The 18166-nt window shown below is 42.3% G+C and overlaps 1 protein-coding gene across 1 annotated transcript in view; it reads left to right on the forward strand.

The window, feature by feature from the left end:
• Positions 1 to 16068, forward strand: part of LOC141051002 (uncharacterized) — a 70351-nt gene extending 54283 nt beyond the window's left edge. Inside the window, 7 exon segments of the mRNA XM_073547781.1 lie at positions 4699 to 4720; positions 4722 to 4833; positions 4963 to 5142; positions 5224 to 5347; positions 5426 to 5517; positions 6434 to 6524; positions 14489 to 16068. Of these exon segments, the coding sequence (XP_073403882.1) occupies positions 4699 to 4720; positions 4722 to 4833; positions 4963 to 5142; positions 5224 to 5347; positions 5426 to 5517; positions 6434 to 6524; positions 14489 to 15642 (1775 nt within the window). The 3' untranslated portion in view covers positions 15643 to 16068.
• The last annotated feature ends 2098 nt before the right edge of the window (positions 16069 to 18166 follow it).

Genomic DNA, 18166 nt, shown 5'->3' on the forward strand with positions numbered 1-18166 from the left:
GTTTTACAATTTACAAAATCACTCACATTGAACGGTCTACCTGAAAATGCACTATAGAATGTCTTTTTCATGGTTCTACTCACTCACAAAAAGTAGTTTTCATATCTGAAGGTCCCTAAAATTTTATGATCAAGCCAGGTACCAAGCTGCTGTTGTCTCCTATCAAAACTGTGTACCAATTTGTCCTGTAGGGAAATCTTTTCCTGAAAGTGATACAAGGCCTAGGGATAACGACATTTCTCAAATCCATAAGTATTCCCCAATGTTTTTTTTTTATGATTTCTTAAACGCCCTTGCCTGATTATTAAATTGCTTATTATTCTAATGGGACTATCCCTCCTTTGTTGTTCATACGTTCTCAAACGAGAGTGCCTGTCTTTGCTTAAAGCCTGTTTAAAGGTTCAATTAAGGACATTAATGGGATAACCCTTCTGTAGGAATCAAGTCTTAGGTCGGGATCACACATGCAAGGAATACGGCCGAGTCTCGCATGTTAATACCCGGCTCTGCCGCCGGCACTCGGATCCGAGCATGTGGCTCCATGTATTGCTACGCGGCCGCACGCTCTGCTCCTGAGTGCCGGCAGTATTAACATGCATGACTCGGCCATATTCCATGCATGTGTGATCCCGGCCTTAAAGTGAACCTGTCAGCAGGATTTTGCTCATTAAACTACAGACATGGTCAGGTTGGCACTGTTATACTGATTAAAATGATGGCTTGGTTGATGAAATCCGTCTTGTGATTGTTGTTTGATCTGTATTTGTAGTTTTCAGTTCATGAGATTCTCGTGCTCTGGGGCGTCCTGTGGGGGTGCTTTATGTGGTGCTCTGCTTACATATTCCTCTGTATGGGCTTATGACAGGTCACTGATTCCTCAGTAATCTGCCCCCTATTTTACATACTGCATATACTATTGTGGGGGTTACAAAAAAAAATCAACTTAATCAAAATGGCTATCGGCACGTTCCGATAGGTACTACTGCACAAGCCCATACAGATGAATATGTAATCAGAGCACCACCTAAAGAAGGCCTGCCCTGAAGCACGAGAATTTCATTAACTGAAAACTACAAATAAAGATTAAACAACAACCACAAGATGGATTTCATCATCCCTGGTATAATTTTATTCAGTATAACGGGGCCAACCTGACAGTGTCTGTAGTTAACTTAGCAAAATCCTGATGACAGGTTCACTTTAAGATCCCTAGCTTGTATGTGGAAATTATTACTATGTGAGCAGTTTTTTCTCATACGTAAATATGGCCTTTTTGGGGTTCGGCTCTTCAGCGGGGCGCCAGTAGTGCATCTACAATCTACAACCTTTGTGCCAAACTTCTTGGTTATATAGCTTTCAGCAATAGGGTGCATTAGGGTCAGGTCATTATACCGACTCATTCCATATATGTTTGATCCTTTGTCCGGAGAGATTTATATATATTTATTAGTGATGAGCGAGCATGCTCATATTAGGTGTTATTCGAGCACACTCATATGATAATAGTGTATCTTCGGTGTGCTCAAATACTATGTTCGAGTGTCCGTGGCTGCAAGTCTCTAGGCTATTCAACAGACACAACACATGCAGGGATTGCCTATCACATCCCATGTGTTGCAGCTGTCGAACAGTCGCGAGGCATGCAGCCGCGGAGACTCAAACATAGTATTCGAGCATGCCGAAGATATTCTATTAGGACGGTCGCTCATCACTAATATTTATCTATTTTTGGTGTTGTTTGTCTGGTATTTTAATATACTGTAAATCTAATAAAGTAACTTTAACAATAAGGAAAAGAAATACTATGCTTTACAACTCCTTAATACATCCATGATTTTTTTGGCTTTGGCCGCAGCTGCCTGACACTTTTCACTAAAGTTGAGTTTGCCGTCCAACCATGCACCCAAGTTTTTTTCCATGCTCATTTTACCCAGTGTTTTATCATTTATTAACAATTTAAATTGTTAGAAGTGTAAGGTGGCTGTCGGACACATATTGGATAGGAGATATGTGTTACAGAGGTGGATGTCCTCTTTGATGTAAACCTAGAGTAATGCTGTAATATACATAGGATGAAGAGAGGTTAATCGGCCATGACTGTGCCGAGTTTAATGTGAGCATCTGAAGAGTTGTGTGGGAAAGCAGTTCATTATATCTCCACCCCTGTGTATCGTTCACATTGTAAAATGGGGTCTGTTTGTCTCACACATGGTTTGTGTTTGCAGGCGTGCAGAACTCCAAAAGTGTGTCTTTGCTAACTGTCAACGAAGATGGATTCTAAACTCAAGCGGGCACTACTTTTGAATGGACTTTTTACTTTGTTTCACTTTGTGCCAGACAAGGGCTGTATTTAAGTTTTCATGTGAAGCGGTTTATTTGGCGTGATATAAACCAGCCGGTCTTTTTAAATAGAAACTGTTTGTGTGGTACCTCAACCCTCTCCAAAGTGAGTAGCATGTTACAAAAGCTATACATTTCCTGAAAGCAGACAAGCTGACAATTATCCACATTTACGTAATTTTGTGACAAATAGAAATTATGTTTTACGTACAGGCAGGGCCAGTTTTAGGCAACGTGGGGCCCTAGGCAAAAGTTTAAAATGAGGCCCCAAATGCTAACATATTGCACATCACACACAAGCATTTCTGTTGTATTTACATGTGCTGAGTTCAGGCCACTAAATAAATGTGATTGACAGTATTGAAGTCGTTCGACACTTGTTTCCCAGCCTCTTTACACCAACTGAGAATCACTAATAGATCAATCTGTCCCCATACAGTATCATGTTATCAGCAGCACATCTACAGTTTACATCGGCGATGTAATGCCGAGAATAATGATTTCCGTTTCAGCACAAACAGTCCAAACATTTGATGAATAGGCAGCACTTTGCTTGTTTAGTATAATACACCCCATAGTCCTCCATATATTATAATGTGCACTACAGTCCTCCATATTGTAAAATGCACACCCCAGTCCTCCATATAGTATAATACACTCACCATAGTCCTCCATATAGTATGATAACTCCCTATAGTTCTCCATATAGTATAATACACTCCCTATAGTCTTCCATATATTAAAATACACTCCTCAGTCCTCCATATAGTATTATACACTTCCCATAGTCCTCCATATAGTATAATACACTCCCTATAGTCCTCCATAAATAAAAATACACTGCTCAGTCCTCCATATAGTATAATATACTCCTCAGTACTCCATATAGTATAATACACTCCTCAGCCCTCCATATATTAAAATACACTCAGTCCTCCATATAGTATAATACACTCCTCATAGTGCTCCATTTAGTATAATGCACCGCCATAGTCATCCATGTAGTACAATTCACTTCCCATAGTATAATGCACCCCATAGTTCTTCATATAGTATTATGTATTCCCCATAGTCCTCGATACTCCATAGAGTATAATGCAACCCACATATAGTATAATGCAGCCACCCCATAGAGGATAATGCAGCCACCCCCGCAGAGTTTAATGTAGCCCTCACAGAGTATACTGCAGCCCCGCCATACAATATAATGTAACCCCCATAGAATATAATGGAGCCCCCCTCATATAGTATAATGTAGCCCCTCCATAGAATATATGGTAGCCCCTTCATAGAGTATAATGCAGCCCCCCACAGAATATAACACAGCCCCTCCATAGAATATAATGTAGCTCCCTTATATAGCATAATGTAGCCCCTCCATAGAATACAATGTATTCCTCCTCATATAGTATAATGCAGCCCCCAAAGAATATAATGTAGCCCCCTCAGAGTATAATGAAGCCCCCCAAACAATATAATCTAGCCCCCCATAGAATATAATTCAGCCCCCCATAGAATATAATGTAGCCCCCTCAAAGAGTATAATGAAGCCCCCAATATTCAATATACAATATAATTCAGCCCCTCATAGAATACTGTACACTGTAGCCCCCTCATATAGTATAATGTTGCCCCCTCAGAGTATGATGCAATCACCCCTCATAGAATATAATAAATATAATACAACCCCCATAGAATATAATGTAGCACCCCCATAGAATATAATACAGCCCACTTCCCCATAGAATATAATGTAGCCACCACCCCCAGAATGGCCCCACAGTCCAGTACTCACTGATATACTGAAAAAACCCACAATACTCACCTCTCCTCGTGCCCCGCGCTTCTTCAGGCTCTGCTCCGGTCTCATCGGCGGCAAACAGTGGGTGTGCGATGAAGTGACGTCATCGCGCACCCGCAGTGTCAGAGGCAAAGGGTATTGATGGGAGACGCTCTCTTCTCTATCATTGCTTTGAAGGTGGGGGGAGAGTCGGCGTTGGCGGCAGGTGGGCCCCCCGACTCAGGGGCCCCATAGCGGCTGCGTGATGTGCGGCTATTAGCAGCACGCCACTGGCTGGGGGCCCCTGGTGGTGTGGGGGCCCTAGGCAGCTGCCTGGTCTGCCTGCCGCTAATGCCGGCCCTGCGTACAAGCTGAGATTTATGCACAAAAACAATGTAAAAATAATATGTATACTATTTACAATTTGAGGCCATGTAATATGTGTTAGTTATCGATAAAAAATATATTTAAAATATATACTGCAAACTAAAAACAGCAATTTTTACTACCAAAATCTACAGTTCCTTTGCATGAAAAACTAAGTATAGGATGAAAATGTTTTTACTGTTTCTATTCAGTATCAGATCCTCTCAGTGGAGATCTATATAAGAATTTTCCTGATTGACCCATCAAGGATGGATAGGGACAGGGACAAGATGGCGGAGAGGATATTACACCTCACCCTAGAGATCCTCTTCCGGATTACTGGAGAGGTGAGAGATTCTGATGATGTCACAGTACATCATTCTTATCTATGGGAATAACAGATGGACAGAACTGGAGAGGTGAGGACTCTGGAAATGTCTGTAGTGAGATTTATTAATGTGTCTCTCCATAACCAGGATTACACAGTGGTGAAAAAGACCTCTAGTGAGCGCTGTCAGGCCCCTGTGTCTGAGGGATGGGGAAGACCCCTGAGCCCAATCACAGGGCCTCCACCTCACCCCCTGATACATGAGGACATCAATGACCAGGAGATCCTAGAACTCACCTACAAGATGATTGAGCTGCTGACTGGAGAGGTGACACTGCTGGGAATGCTGGGACATTATACAGTAACGCTATGAAGGGATCGGGGATAACTGTATCATTGTATGTGTCAGGTTCCAATAAGGTGTCAGGACATCACCATCTGTTTCTCCATGGAGGAATGGGAGTATTTAGAAAGACACAAAGATCTGTACAAGGACGTCATGATGGAGGTTCCCCAGCCCCTCACGTCCCCAGGTAATAGGATTAAATACAAATAACATAATTATCTGTTTATAAAGAATTAATTCAGTCCCTATATGTGTTTTCCTCCAGTTCTATACAGTAAGAGGACAACACCAGTGGGATGTCCTCGTCTTCCACCAGACTGTAAACAAGAAAATCCCAATGTTCCTCAGGATCATCAGGTAGATGGAGAGAAGGTGTCATGAGATCTCCCCTATGAAATGTAGATTGCTGTGAAGGTCTTGTGCTCAGTCTTTTTTCTATCCGCCAGTGTTACCGTATATACTCAGTGTATAAGCCGACCCGAGTATAAGCCGAGGCACCAAATTTTGCCACTGGGTAAACTTATTGACTCGAGTATAAGTCTGGTATGCATTGTCCCCTCATCACTGTCCTTGTATGCATGGCTCCCTGGTCGCTGTCCTTGTATGCATGGCTCCCCCGCTCCTGTCATTGTATGCATGGCTCCCCCGACCCTATTCTTGTATGCATGGTTCCTATTAAAAAAAAAATCTAACACCCCACTCACCTTCCTGCACGCCCTCGCAGCATCTTGTTCCGGCGCCGGCAGTTCCTGTGGCTGAGCAAACACGTGGCTCCGCTCATTAAGGTAATATTCACTCCACGACTATGGGAGTGGAAAGGCGAGCATATTCATTACCTTAATGAGCGGGGCCACGTGATGGCTCGGCTGCAGGAGCTGCTGGCGCCAGAATGTGATGCATCGAGGGCGCGCAGGAAGGTGAGTAGGATGTGTGCTGTCAGCCGGCGGTTGCGGCTGTAACTGTGCGCGCTATAAGAGAAATTAATATTCATTTCTATTTAGCAGCGGCATTGGCTTTAGCCACAGGCGCCAGCTCCTGCCTCTGTGACCCGCTGCTCCGCCGCCGGCTCCTGCCTCTGTGACCCGCCTCTTCCCCTTCCCCGCCAGCTTTCTGGGACAATGAGTTGTATATAAGCCGAGGGGCGGCGTTTTCACGAGTATATATGGTATATGTTTTATACTGGTGTAATGAGAACGGTGGAGATGACAGGATTAGAGCTGATCATAGATGTGACTTCTCCATCTGTCTGTGACTTTTACAATATTTCTTTAAGGGTGAAGATCTGACCCATATTAATACTACAGAGACACATGTGAGGGGTGATGAGTGGTGTAAAGAGGAGATTCCTACAGATTACAGCACAGGTGAGTATTAACCTTTAATTCACACTCGCTGACTGATCCGATTATTTGTTGGAAATTTTAGGGTATGTTACATGTTTACCTATTCAAAAAATCTGATTTGTAAATTAAAACCAACACTCCTTTTGTTAAAATGTTTTTAACTGCAATGTTTCCATTAGTAAAAATTGACATGACAATTATTCAGCTCAAAAAATAAGTATAGGGCCAATCTCCATGCATTCTGTTCTTGATGTTACACGTGATCGCTGCGGACGGCAGAGATGGCTTCGTCACTGCTGCCATCAGTGATTGTCTGCAGCAGTTACATGCCCACTTGGCCAAAGGTCAATAGAGTACTGGGAAGCTGATTGAGTGCCATTAATTTTATTCTTATAAATCATGCTGGATGATATTTGAAAAAAATACACCAAAAAAACCATTCCTAAGATATTTCTTGAACACAACAGCTTTTACACTTCACAGAAATCAATAGTTTTCCTGCTTTATTGGAGGGCACAAGAAATAAACTGATAAATATTACATGGTAAACGCCAAGAAATTGGGGTTCACCACATCAGCAGTGACAGAACCCAGAATCGTTCCTCTGATCCACAATTTTTCCAGCAAACTAAATTCTGTATAGAACCTCTTATTCTTCTGAAATCAGTTGATTTCAGAAGAGGAAACCTTATACCTAATTTTGGTCGACAACCATGCCTTATCTTCTACGCTATCAGAGAGACCAATGGATCTCCCGCTGCCAGTTGCATTCTTCTTTGTATTATCAGACTTTTCCATTTTTCTGTTCTCTTTGCCAAAAAGTATTCAAAAAATCAGAAACCGCAGCTTGTGGAGTTTAAGTTATCCAGCATTGCGTTACTATATGCAACCATCGGTCCAATGGGGTTCTCTGAAAAGTGCCCGGCACCTGCTCTTTGCCTTGAAACTGAACCGCTCAACTTTTGAATGACATCTTCTACTTCATCCACACAGCCAGCAAAGTCTCTCACATGCACAGGCTCTATGTTGTCTGTGTACATCAAGCATATTTGGATGGGCAGCGTTAAAAAGTAGGGAAGGTATGACCTGCATGCACATTAGAATAGAATGCAGCACTGGACAACTTTAAAGCTTTTTTTCTAACATACGACGCTGCCTAGGATATATAATGGTTTTTTTAAAAATGTACTGTGTAACACCACTGTCTGTGTCTGTGCGTGACTTCCCATCCCCCACCATGCAGATACATCGACGTACTGACCACCTCAAGCTATGCAGAGGGCTCCTTGACTTCTGCTTGCTGTGCATGCTTAAGGCGCTCACACTTCCTGGTTCTTAAAAGAGACCGTGTGCTCATTTCTAATGTGTTCCCAGCCTATTGGAACTTAAGGCGCTTTCACCTTTTGAGAGGTGTGCAACATTCTCTTTCATTGTGTTTGTGCAACTGCTTGTTGCCAGGTCCTTTCCTGTTCCTGCCATTCTGTACTTTTCTCTAAACCTGCAGTGTCTGAACCAGTACCTTTCACTATTGTAACTGTGCAACATTAGTGATTGGTATGTACACTTGCTGCTTCATTATAAGTACCCTGTGTGAACTTGGTCCTGTCTGTCCAGTGAGTACTTGTCCTGTCCTTGTAAATGTTCTGTGCCAATCTTATCTTGTCTGTTCCATGTAAATCAAGTCCTGTCTCTCTTGTGGGAACCTGCGGCTTGTCCGCACCTTCGGTTCCTTTCCGGTCCGTACCTGTGGTTTCTTGTCTGTTCAGTCTAAGCTGAGTCCTCCATGTTCCTGTATTCCAGTCCTATACCTGCCTGCCTGTATATCAGTCTTGTCCACCAACACCTTCATATCTCGTTTAGGGTCAGCTGCTTTGTGACCGAGGTCAGTAATGGTATTGCACCTGGTCACGCCTCCCCGGGCTCTCCTCGGATAGCGGCACCGTCAGTTGCCGGGCATCCAGGGTCAGTCTTGAGGAGGCACTTGGCCACTCCCCTCCAGGATCTCCTCGGTCCACAACACAGTGGGACCACGATCCACAGTTCGAGTGTGAGTTATATCAACTACTGTTTTGCCAATATGAGCGACAGGAAAAAAATTTTTTACCCGATCAGAAGCCCTGACTTTTGTTGCAGCAGCCCAAGTCGCAGTTGGGTCACCCTCCGTCCCAGGGCTTTGGGGTACTCGGTACCGGGCCGGTGTCAGTGGGATTTGTCACGGCAGCTGTGACCCAGTCCATGGCCCTGGGCGCCCAATGTCAATGGTGGTGTGTGGGTAATGGAATTGAATAGTTCGTAATGCCACCTGTGGTGTTTGGCAAGCAAGATGTTAAGCCAACGCTGCGTGCAGGTCCTCTGGGGCTGATGGTGTGTTGCAGCATAGATGGTATAGCTCCCCACAGGTGAAGCTGTAGCCCCAGGGAGGTTTGTAGGCGCATGTAGTGTAAAGGATGATATCCAGATGTAGCGGTGCTGACGGTGTTGGCGCACAATGACTGGAAGACACCAGGGCTTGCAGTTTCAACGCTTTACTCACAGTTCTTGGTAACCACTGGTGCCCGCTTCCATGCCGTGTCCTTCGGGGCAGAGACTCAATCAACCCCCCCCGGGCAAGTTAGGCTTCTCCTCTCCAACACTCCGCCAACATGTACCTTTCCTGAACGACTCCTCTATTGCGCCTTTTAGTGTGAAGAGCTCCAGTACCGTGGTTTCTCTGAAGTTCTTCCTGTCAGATGTTCCTAACAACTCTACTTGTATGACAGACAGCTGTAGCCTGATCAGGGACCTCCTGGATCCCGGCTCTCTATCCGTGTTGCTGTTGTGTCCCAAGTCTTAGATGGGAGTAGTGCATTTACAGCCAACTACTCCACCGGTGTCTGCTGCAGAACCATTAGTGTCCATACAACCTCGGGGACCGGGCCCCGGCCTTGCGCTGAGATCCTATAGGCAGGGTTCCTCTTCCAACCCACAACTCCTCTCTGTTCTCCTACTCCTTCGTTCCTCGCTGTTCCTTCTCTCTCTTATGGAAGCTTAGGTTGCAGTTCTGTATCTCTCTCCTGCTGGTCCTTTGCCAGGGAGCTCGTTCCACTAAGACCAGTCCTCAGCCTTTCCTGACTGACTGTCTTCCTCCACCTTGAGCTCCCCTCAGGCTGACCTCTTGTCAGCCTGCTCTCCTCCAGCCTCTCCTCCAGACTGAACTGACTCAACTCCAATTCTAAATCTTCCCACTCTTTTATATCTAACTCCACCCACCTCCCAGCACATCTCGTGTTACGAAGCAAGGACCCACGAAAGGTGCTCTGCTACCCTCTAAGCATGGAGCCGCAATCTGGTCCATTGCTGAACTATCCTGTGTGTGGGTGCAGGTGTTGGAGTGTGGAAAGGAGTTCCCAACTTACCTAGTTGGTGGGGCACTACACCTTAGGAGAAGGTGCAGTACCTCTGTGGCGACTGAGCCTCAGGGGCGCCACACAGTCCCTACTGCTGTGCGTATTCAGTCTCTGACTTGTGCTCCCAAAGTGGAATTCATCCCACCGGATCCAAGACGGTACTATGGGGATCCGAAACAGTGCAGTGAGTTCCTGGAGCAGTGCATGCAGCATTACAAATTCTTTGCTCATCATTTTTCACTCTGATCGGGTTAAGGTAGGATTCCTCATGTCCTACTTAGCAGGAGATACTCTAGCGTGGCTCAACTCTTTGTGGGAGAGAAGAAATCCTTTCACCTCGGACCTACAGGCCTTCCGAGGGGTCTTCGATGAGCCAAGTCACGAATTTCCTGCTACATCTTCTTTTCCCAGCCGCTCGGAGCAGTCCAAAGTAGTGATACGTGTGAGGAAACCGTCACACCTAGCTCAGTCTTTCCAAAGACCGCTTGTTCCCCAGTTTCCTGGGATGGCCGTCTGCTCTGAACCCCTGCAAGTCTACCAAGTTTGGCTGCTTGAGTAGCAGTCTGAATGCTGACATACTGAGGAATTATGAGATTGCAAAGGTTATTTAGAACATTGCACCTGTCTTTGTCCTGAGAATACCAACAAAAGTTAAGTTACCCCAAAAAAATTAAATAAAAATTAAAATGTTTATTAAATAGGATATAGAAACATAAAATTAAAAATCAGATTTTAAAGGGGATATTTCAACAAAGACAGGAGTGGTAATCAATCCATTATACATACAGATACATAGATGCATAGATGTGAGCCCCATTGGGGACAGTGATGATAATGTGTGCAAACTGTAAAGCGCTGCGGAATATGTTAGCGCTATATAAAAATAAAGATTATTATTATAGATGATCATATAATGTAATTAACCAGAGAATGAATAAAGCTTTACATAAACCATCTGTGTATAGACCTGATCAAACCGAACACAGATGCTATGGTTCCATCTAGTGGTTGTGTGCAAAATTGCAATAATACAGGTTTCCCTACTCAGAGAGGAAGCTGATGTAGCGAAACGCGCGTAAGAGTGAACATTGGTAAATATGTCATCTCAGTCTGTATACTATTTCTTCCTAGTCCTGTAGAGGATGTTCTAATTATTCATTTTTTATTGGTTTCAAGGAGATTTGCTCCTTCAAATTATATGCACCTCATTACACTCATGATACATATGGTACAGCACTTGCTTATACCCTATATTGCCTATTTTTCCAAAAGTATAATGCATTGTTTGCTCGTGAATTTGCTCTGTGTCCTCACATATTATAGGTGTTACACTGACTGGTGCGCCATACTAGCTAATTTTTCTTAACCACTTAAGCCTCATAGCTATAAAATATATATATATATGTGTGTGTTTATGTATTCTTCAACAATCAGCAAGTGTGGCACACTATTGTTCTTTACGTGTCCACCTTATTTTGATAGGGACATATATGTTGGATATTATCTGTATTATTGCAATTTTGCACACAACCACTAGATGGAACCTTAGCATTTGTGTTCGGTTTGATCATTTCTATACACAGATGGTTTATACTTACATTATATGATCATCTATGCATCTGTGTATTTATTTATCTGTATGGATAATTGATTGATTACCACTCTTGTCTTTGTTGAAATATCCCCTTTAAAATAACATTTTTAATTTTAGGTTTTTATTACTTAATAAAGATATTATTTTTTATTGAATTTTTTCTGGTTGTTTAATTTTTGTTGGTATTCTGTTATTCTATAGAATTCCCATATAATATTCTCACCCCACTTTGTCCTAAGAAGCCTAAAGTACTCCAAAGCCTTGGGTCATTAGGAGAGACTACTCTTGGCGATAGTATTCCCTCTCCATCTGTGACCTTGACTGTAGCCGTGGACAGTCAGGTCGTTATTGGTCTGCTTGTCATCGAGTCATGGTGTGCTGATGTCCCGAAGAAGGGGAAGCGGTGACAATTTCTCCACACATCTCCAACGATTGTACCAATGATCAGTTCCCAGGATCTTCCCCTCCTAGAGGAAGAATTTTTGTGGACACTGGTTGGAAAATGAACCCTGTAAGGGTGTCTTCGTTTCTCACGTGGCCGGTTGACAAAGACATCAAGGCAGAAGCCCCCAGGTTGTTGTATCTTCTATAGTGGGAGCTGATCTCGCCAGGCAAAGAGAGACTTGGCATTCATAGGTTCCTGGTTTCATGCCTGCTTCATTCTACCCTAAGGATGTCTTAATGGACTGGAATGTACGTGGTTCTGAGGAGAGTTGGGCTTCACTTCTGCAAACGTTTATTGTGGGCTTGAAGAAGTGGGGGTGTATAGGGTGCTGCTGTAGCACCACTGCCTGTGTCTCTGCATGGCTTCCCATCCTCCACCATGCAGGGACACTGACATACTCACCACCCCAGGCCATGCAGTGAGCTTCTTGTTCTCTGCTTGCTCTGTGCAGTGAGCTCTTAGTCTTTTGCTTGCTATTCAAGCTTAAGGCGCCCATGCCCACATTCCTAATGCGTCTTCAGCCTATTGCTGAGAGGCACTTGGTACATAAGGCATCTCAACTTGTTGGGAGGTGCCTGAGCAACATTCTCTTTCAGTGTGTTTGTGCAACTACTAGTTGCTATGTCCTTTCTTGTTCCTGCCACCATGGGGGCTGAATACCCAGGCCTGAACCCTTAATCTGTACCTGTGTCTGACCTTGTCCGAATTAGGATCAATCCCTGAACCTTTTTGTATCTAGTCTGGCACCTTTCCTAACTTCACCGTGTCTGAACCTGTACCTATCTCTAAAACCTGCAGTGTCTGAACCTGTACCTATCTCTAAAACCTGCAGTGTCTGAACCTGTACTTATCTATTCTGTTGTCACTGGGCAACATTTGTGATTAGTGTGTATACTTGCTACTTCATTGTACCCTGTGTGATCTTAGCCCTGTCTGACCTGTGAGAACTTGTCCTTGTAATTGTTCTGTGCGAGCCCTACCCCCCTGTCTGTTTTATGTGAACCAAGTCCTGTCTCTTGTGAGAACCTGCGGTTTCCTTCCTGCCCGCACCTGCGGTTCCCTTTTTGTCCTCACCTGTGGTTCCTTGTCTGAACTGGGTCCTATTTGTTCCTGTATTTCAGCCTTTCACCTGCCTGTGTATCAGTCGTGTCCGCCAGCACCATCATATCTCGTTGAGGGTCAGGCCTGGTGTAACACCTGGTCATGCCTCCCTGGGCTCTCCTCGGATCATGGCACCGTCAATTGCTGTGCATCCTGGGTCAGTCTTGGGGAGGCACTTAATCATGCCCCCTCAGGCTCTCCTCAGTCCACAGCACATTAGGACCACAATCCATGCTTGCACTAAACAGTCTGAGCGTGAGCATAGCATACTGAAAGGCTAGAGAACGTGATGGCAACAGCTTGTATAGGGAAAACCAAATGACAGGATGCATCAAATAAGGGGATCTGACATATGATGTAATATAGCATGTCATGTCGGGAAGGAATTAAATCATGTTTTGATAAATATATTTTTAATCATTTTTGTCAATTTTTTTCTTCACATTACAATCTGTATTAAAAATAAAGAATAGAAATTTTGTAATGTTCGCATTTGCCACTGGGTTTTTTTTTTTAGACTCTAGCTTCATGTTGTGTTAGGAAACAACACCTGTACATAGGGTCGAGTTCTGGGGCTATCTTTTCTATCAAAGTGTCTAATGAGCTCGAGTGAAGGTCATTGTTACAGGAGGGTAGCAGAATTAGCTTTGACGTCTCCAATTGTGATTGGTGGATTGTTTAATAAAAATTGTGATATGAGAAAAAAAACATTCACAAATTTTGGGAAAAATACATTGCATTAATCTGATTTAAACAATAGGTCATGTTCTAATGATAGCCAAAAACTGCAAAACATTTAATAAAATGCAATTTCAAAAATTTGTTTTAGCACACCAAAAAGTGCCAAGAAGGTATCCATATCCTTTAGAATAGATGATCTACTAAAGAACTAGAGACTTGTAAAATTGGCTTGCAGAGTACACTACTTCAAAAAAAATTTCCGATTCTTCCAGTGCTGACATATTCAGCTTTCATTGCATATAAAGGTGTTAATTTCTATTTTTACATCAACGCCTTAGTCCTGGTAAAATAAAAAAAATAAAAATATACAAAAATTGCTTGTGCTAATCAATTTGCTCCAAGGTCATGGCATATTTATAAATGACCATATTGTTCATCCATTGTGTCTTGCTCGGTGTGAGACTGCATGTAGCTGTCAGTGAGAGTATGAGACAGACACCACCTAATATCACTAACCTGCAGGCCCCTTTACAAGTCTCCGCTGAACATTTCACTAGAAAATATTGGTATCCGTAACACTAAACCATGAACCTGTGAAGAAAGAGGCTTCAACGGCGAAATGAAAAACTAAAAGTAGCCATCATTGACTTTATTCATTTTTTTAATCGAATTTTAACACAGTTTGTGTAGAAATTCTTATAAAAATGTTATAAAATGTGTAATAATTTAAAAAAAGAGTGTCATTAAAAACAAATAAAATCAGTTTTAATTTTGGCAGATGACTGTACTAGGAGCTCAGAGGGGCATCTGATATTTTCAGATATTAAAGAAGAAAATTGTGACATCTCACCAAATACATATGAAGAACAAGTCGTTATCCCAGTTATATCTCCAAATCTATCATCTGATACTTTTCAACAGGTCCTACCTTCTGTTTCACTCCAAAACAAAATGCAAAATAAGAATAACATGAGGAATAGTGAACAACAAAACTGTTACACAATGGAGAAGCCATTTTCATGTTCAGAATGTGGGAAATGTTTTAATGAGAAATTAAATCTTTTGACGCATCAGAGAATTCACACAGAAGAGAAACCATTTTCATGTTCAGAATGTGGGAAATGTTATAGCCTTAAATCAAGGCTTACAAGGCATCAGAAACGTCACTCGGGGGTGAAGCCATATTCATGTCCAGAATGTGGAAAATGTTTCATAGAGAAATCAAATCTTGTTACCCATGAGAGAATACATACTGGGGAGAAGCCATTTTTTTGTCTAGAATGTGGGAAATGTTTTACCCACAAATCAGATCATCTTAGACATCTGATAACTCACACAGGGGAGAAACCATTTTCATGCTCAGAATGTGGGAAATGTTATACCATAAAGTCAAGACTTGCTAGACATCTGAGAATTCACACAGCAGGGAATCCCTTTTCATGTGCAGAATGTGGTAAATGTTTTACAGAAAAATCAAATCTTGTTACACATGAGAGAATTCATACAGGGGAGAAGCCATTTTCATGCTCAGAATGTGGGAAATGTTTTACAGACAAATCTCAACTTGCAAGACATCAAAAAAATCACACAGGGGAAAAGCCATTTTCATGTTCATATTGTGGGAAATGTTTTACAGAGAAATCTCCGCTTGTTAGACATCAGAAAAGTCACACAGGGGAAAAGCCATTTTCATGTTCACAGTGTGGAAAGTGTTTTACAGAGAAATCATATCTTGTTAGACATCAGAGAAGTCACACAGGTGAGAAGTTATTTTCATGTTTAGAATGTGGCAAATGTTTTACTCAGAAATCAATTTTAGTTAGACATCAGAGAATTCACACAGGGGAGAAGCCATTTTCATGTTCAGAATGTGGGAAAAGTTTTAACCAGAGATCATCTTTTCTTAGACATCAGAGAATTCACTATAAGTAAAGAAATAATTGAATCAGCTCAACCCACATTCTAGGAGAAATACAGGTGAAAGGCCATTAGTTTGATGCATGGACATCTCCAGGTCAGTCTCCAGGTAAATAGTAAAAAAAGAAATTGTTGGGAACCAGCACCAGTTACCGTTAAATAAGTTGAAAAAAGACATAGGTTGAACGTGTTGGACCGTGATGAATCTTTCTCCACCAGTTATACATTCTCCATCACTAGATTATTACCCACAATGCCATCTGTTGTGAGAAAAGCATTTAGGCTTTATTAATTGCTACTATAAGGAACAATAGACAGAAGACACACTGGTGCTCCTAAAGCTGAAACAAGGCTTGTTGCTGCAGGTGATATGGCAGGTTCTATGCAAGTCCTGTCAGAATAGAGAAAAAGTATTAACAGAGTGAGAAATCACCACGCTACAATGGAAAAAGGGACTGGTAGTACACTCCTGTAGGAAATAATGTGAGGCTGCGAGTGGTAAGGGCAGGCCTATCATAGCGACCACTGATAAAACTTACTTTGGCTATCTGGTGTACTGTGATGATTCCTTGTTGGAATGGCTGAAGTGCAGAGAGGCCGTGGTGTGGGTTGCGTCCTCCCGAACCCTGATGACGAAGGACCGTGTCCTTCAAAACGCGTTGGTTGTTGTTTTTGGCCCCATCACGCATCCGTCGTTGTGAGCCACGTGACGTCACACTTTCTGGCAACCTCGTCCCTGCATCGGCGGTGCTTCCGGCCGGAGCCCGCCGCTAGCTTCCATCCCAGTGCACCTTCACATCCCAGTCTCCGTGCACCTTTGTGAGTCACCATCACGGGAGGATGCTCCCCACACACTGGCCTCTCTGCACTTCAGCCATTCCAGCACAGAACCATTACAGTAAACCCGGATAGCCAAAGTAAGTTTTATCTGTGTTCGCTATTATCTGCCTGACCTAACCACTCTGACTTATTGCAGCTTCATATTATTTCCTACAGGAGTGTACTACCAGTACCTTTTCCATTGTAGCTCGATGATTACTCACTCTATTAATAATTTTTTAATTGCTGTTATAGTATTTGCCATTACTACCTCGTGTGGTCGGACATTCCACAGACTCATTGCTCTAACTGTAAAGAACCCTTTCCTATTTAGCTAACGGAATCTCCTTTTCTACACATGTAATGAATGTCCCCTCATCCTATGTAAGGTCTTTGAAAGAAATAAGTCATGTGCCAGCCCTTTGTATTGACCACCCATGTATTTATTCACATGATATTAGATATACTCTGAGCGGTCATTTTTCTAAGATAAACAAACCAACTTTTCCAACCTGTCATCATATGAGAAGCCTTCCATCTCATATAAACAAGGCTACCCACTGAACTGGACAGACACAGGAATGTTATGATTTAAAAATACATATTTTATTATTTTTACACAAAATGTTTTTTTGATGTTGACAAAACCAATTATAATGATGCCTCTAGCCAAACAGATCGCATTTGATTCCAGCTCTATATAGGTATATGTAGGTATAAATCAAAGCTACACCATGTACTAAGGTTCATATATGGGCTAATCCATATAGATATAGCAAAGTGTTAATACAGACATCCAATAAAGCAGTAATTAATACACTGATATTAAAAATGCTCTAGTGCCTAAATAAATTATATAGCAGCAACAAAATTACCAGCTGAATTAAATTGAGGTGCTAGTGCTACAATATATTATCAAAATGCACAGCATAATCTCAGATCATGATTTTATGTGAATAAAAAAAAAATAAAGTGCCTAGTGCCACATGACGCCCCCGGAAGAAGAATATATCGAAACATACGTTTGGGCGGGTGGCAGATACAGGCAATTCCCCTAATCAGGTAATGAATCTTTATATAGGCATTTAGTTGATTGCAATGGCTAACAGTAGTCACATGCATTTTGGTTATTAGGTTTGGTCCTTTGAAACAGACAAAAGTTATGCAGACAAGATTCATAGAACATATCAAAAAAACATTTTGTGTAAAAATAATAAAATATGTATTTTTAAACCATAACATTCCTGTGTCTGTCCACTTCAGTGGGTAGCCTTGTTTATATCTTGCATTGAATCATTAATTTATATGGACTAATGATGTATATTTGCCTTCCATCTCATGTAATAATCCAGTTGCACGCCTTTGAACTAACTCTAACTTCCGAATATCCTTTTTAAAATGTGGAGCCCAAAACTGGCTCCCATATTCTAGATGTGGCCTTTTGAGTAAGTTATAGAGGGGTAATAATAGATTTGGATCAAATGATTTTATTTCGCTTTTTATGCAAGCTAAAATCTTGTGGGCTTTTGCAGCCCCTGCTTGACATTGAGTACTACTGGTCAGCTTACTTGTAACCAGAATACCCAAGTCCTTCTCCTGTTCTGTAGTCCCAAGAACATTCCTATTTAATGTGTATGACTACTCCGTGCTAGGTGCATCACTTTATTTTTAGCAGCAGTAAACCTCATCTGCCAAGCATTTGCCAATGCAGACCTCTTAT

The sequence above is a fragment of the Dendrobates tinctorius genome, unplaced genomic scaffold (assembly GCF_039654945.1).
Source record: "Dendrobates tinctorius isolate UK_male_01 unplaced genomic scaffold, ASM3965494v1 ptg000155l, whole genome shotgun sequence".
NCBI lineage: Eukaryota > Metazoa > Chordata > Amphibia > Anura > Dendrobatidae > Dendrobates > Dendrobates tinctorius.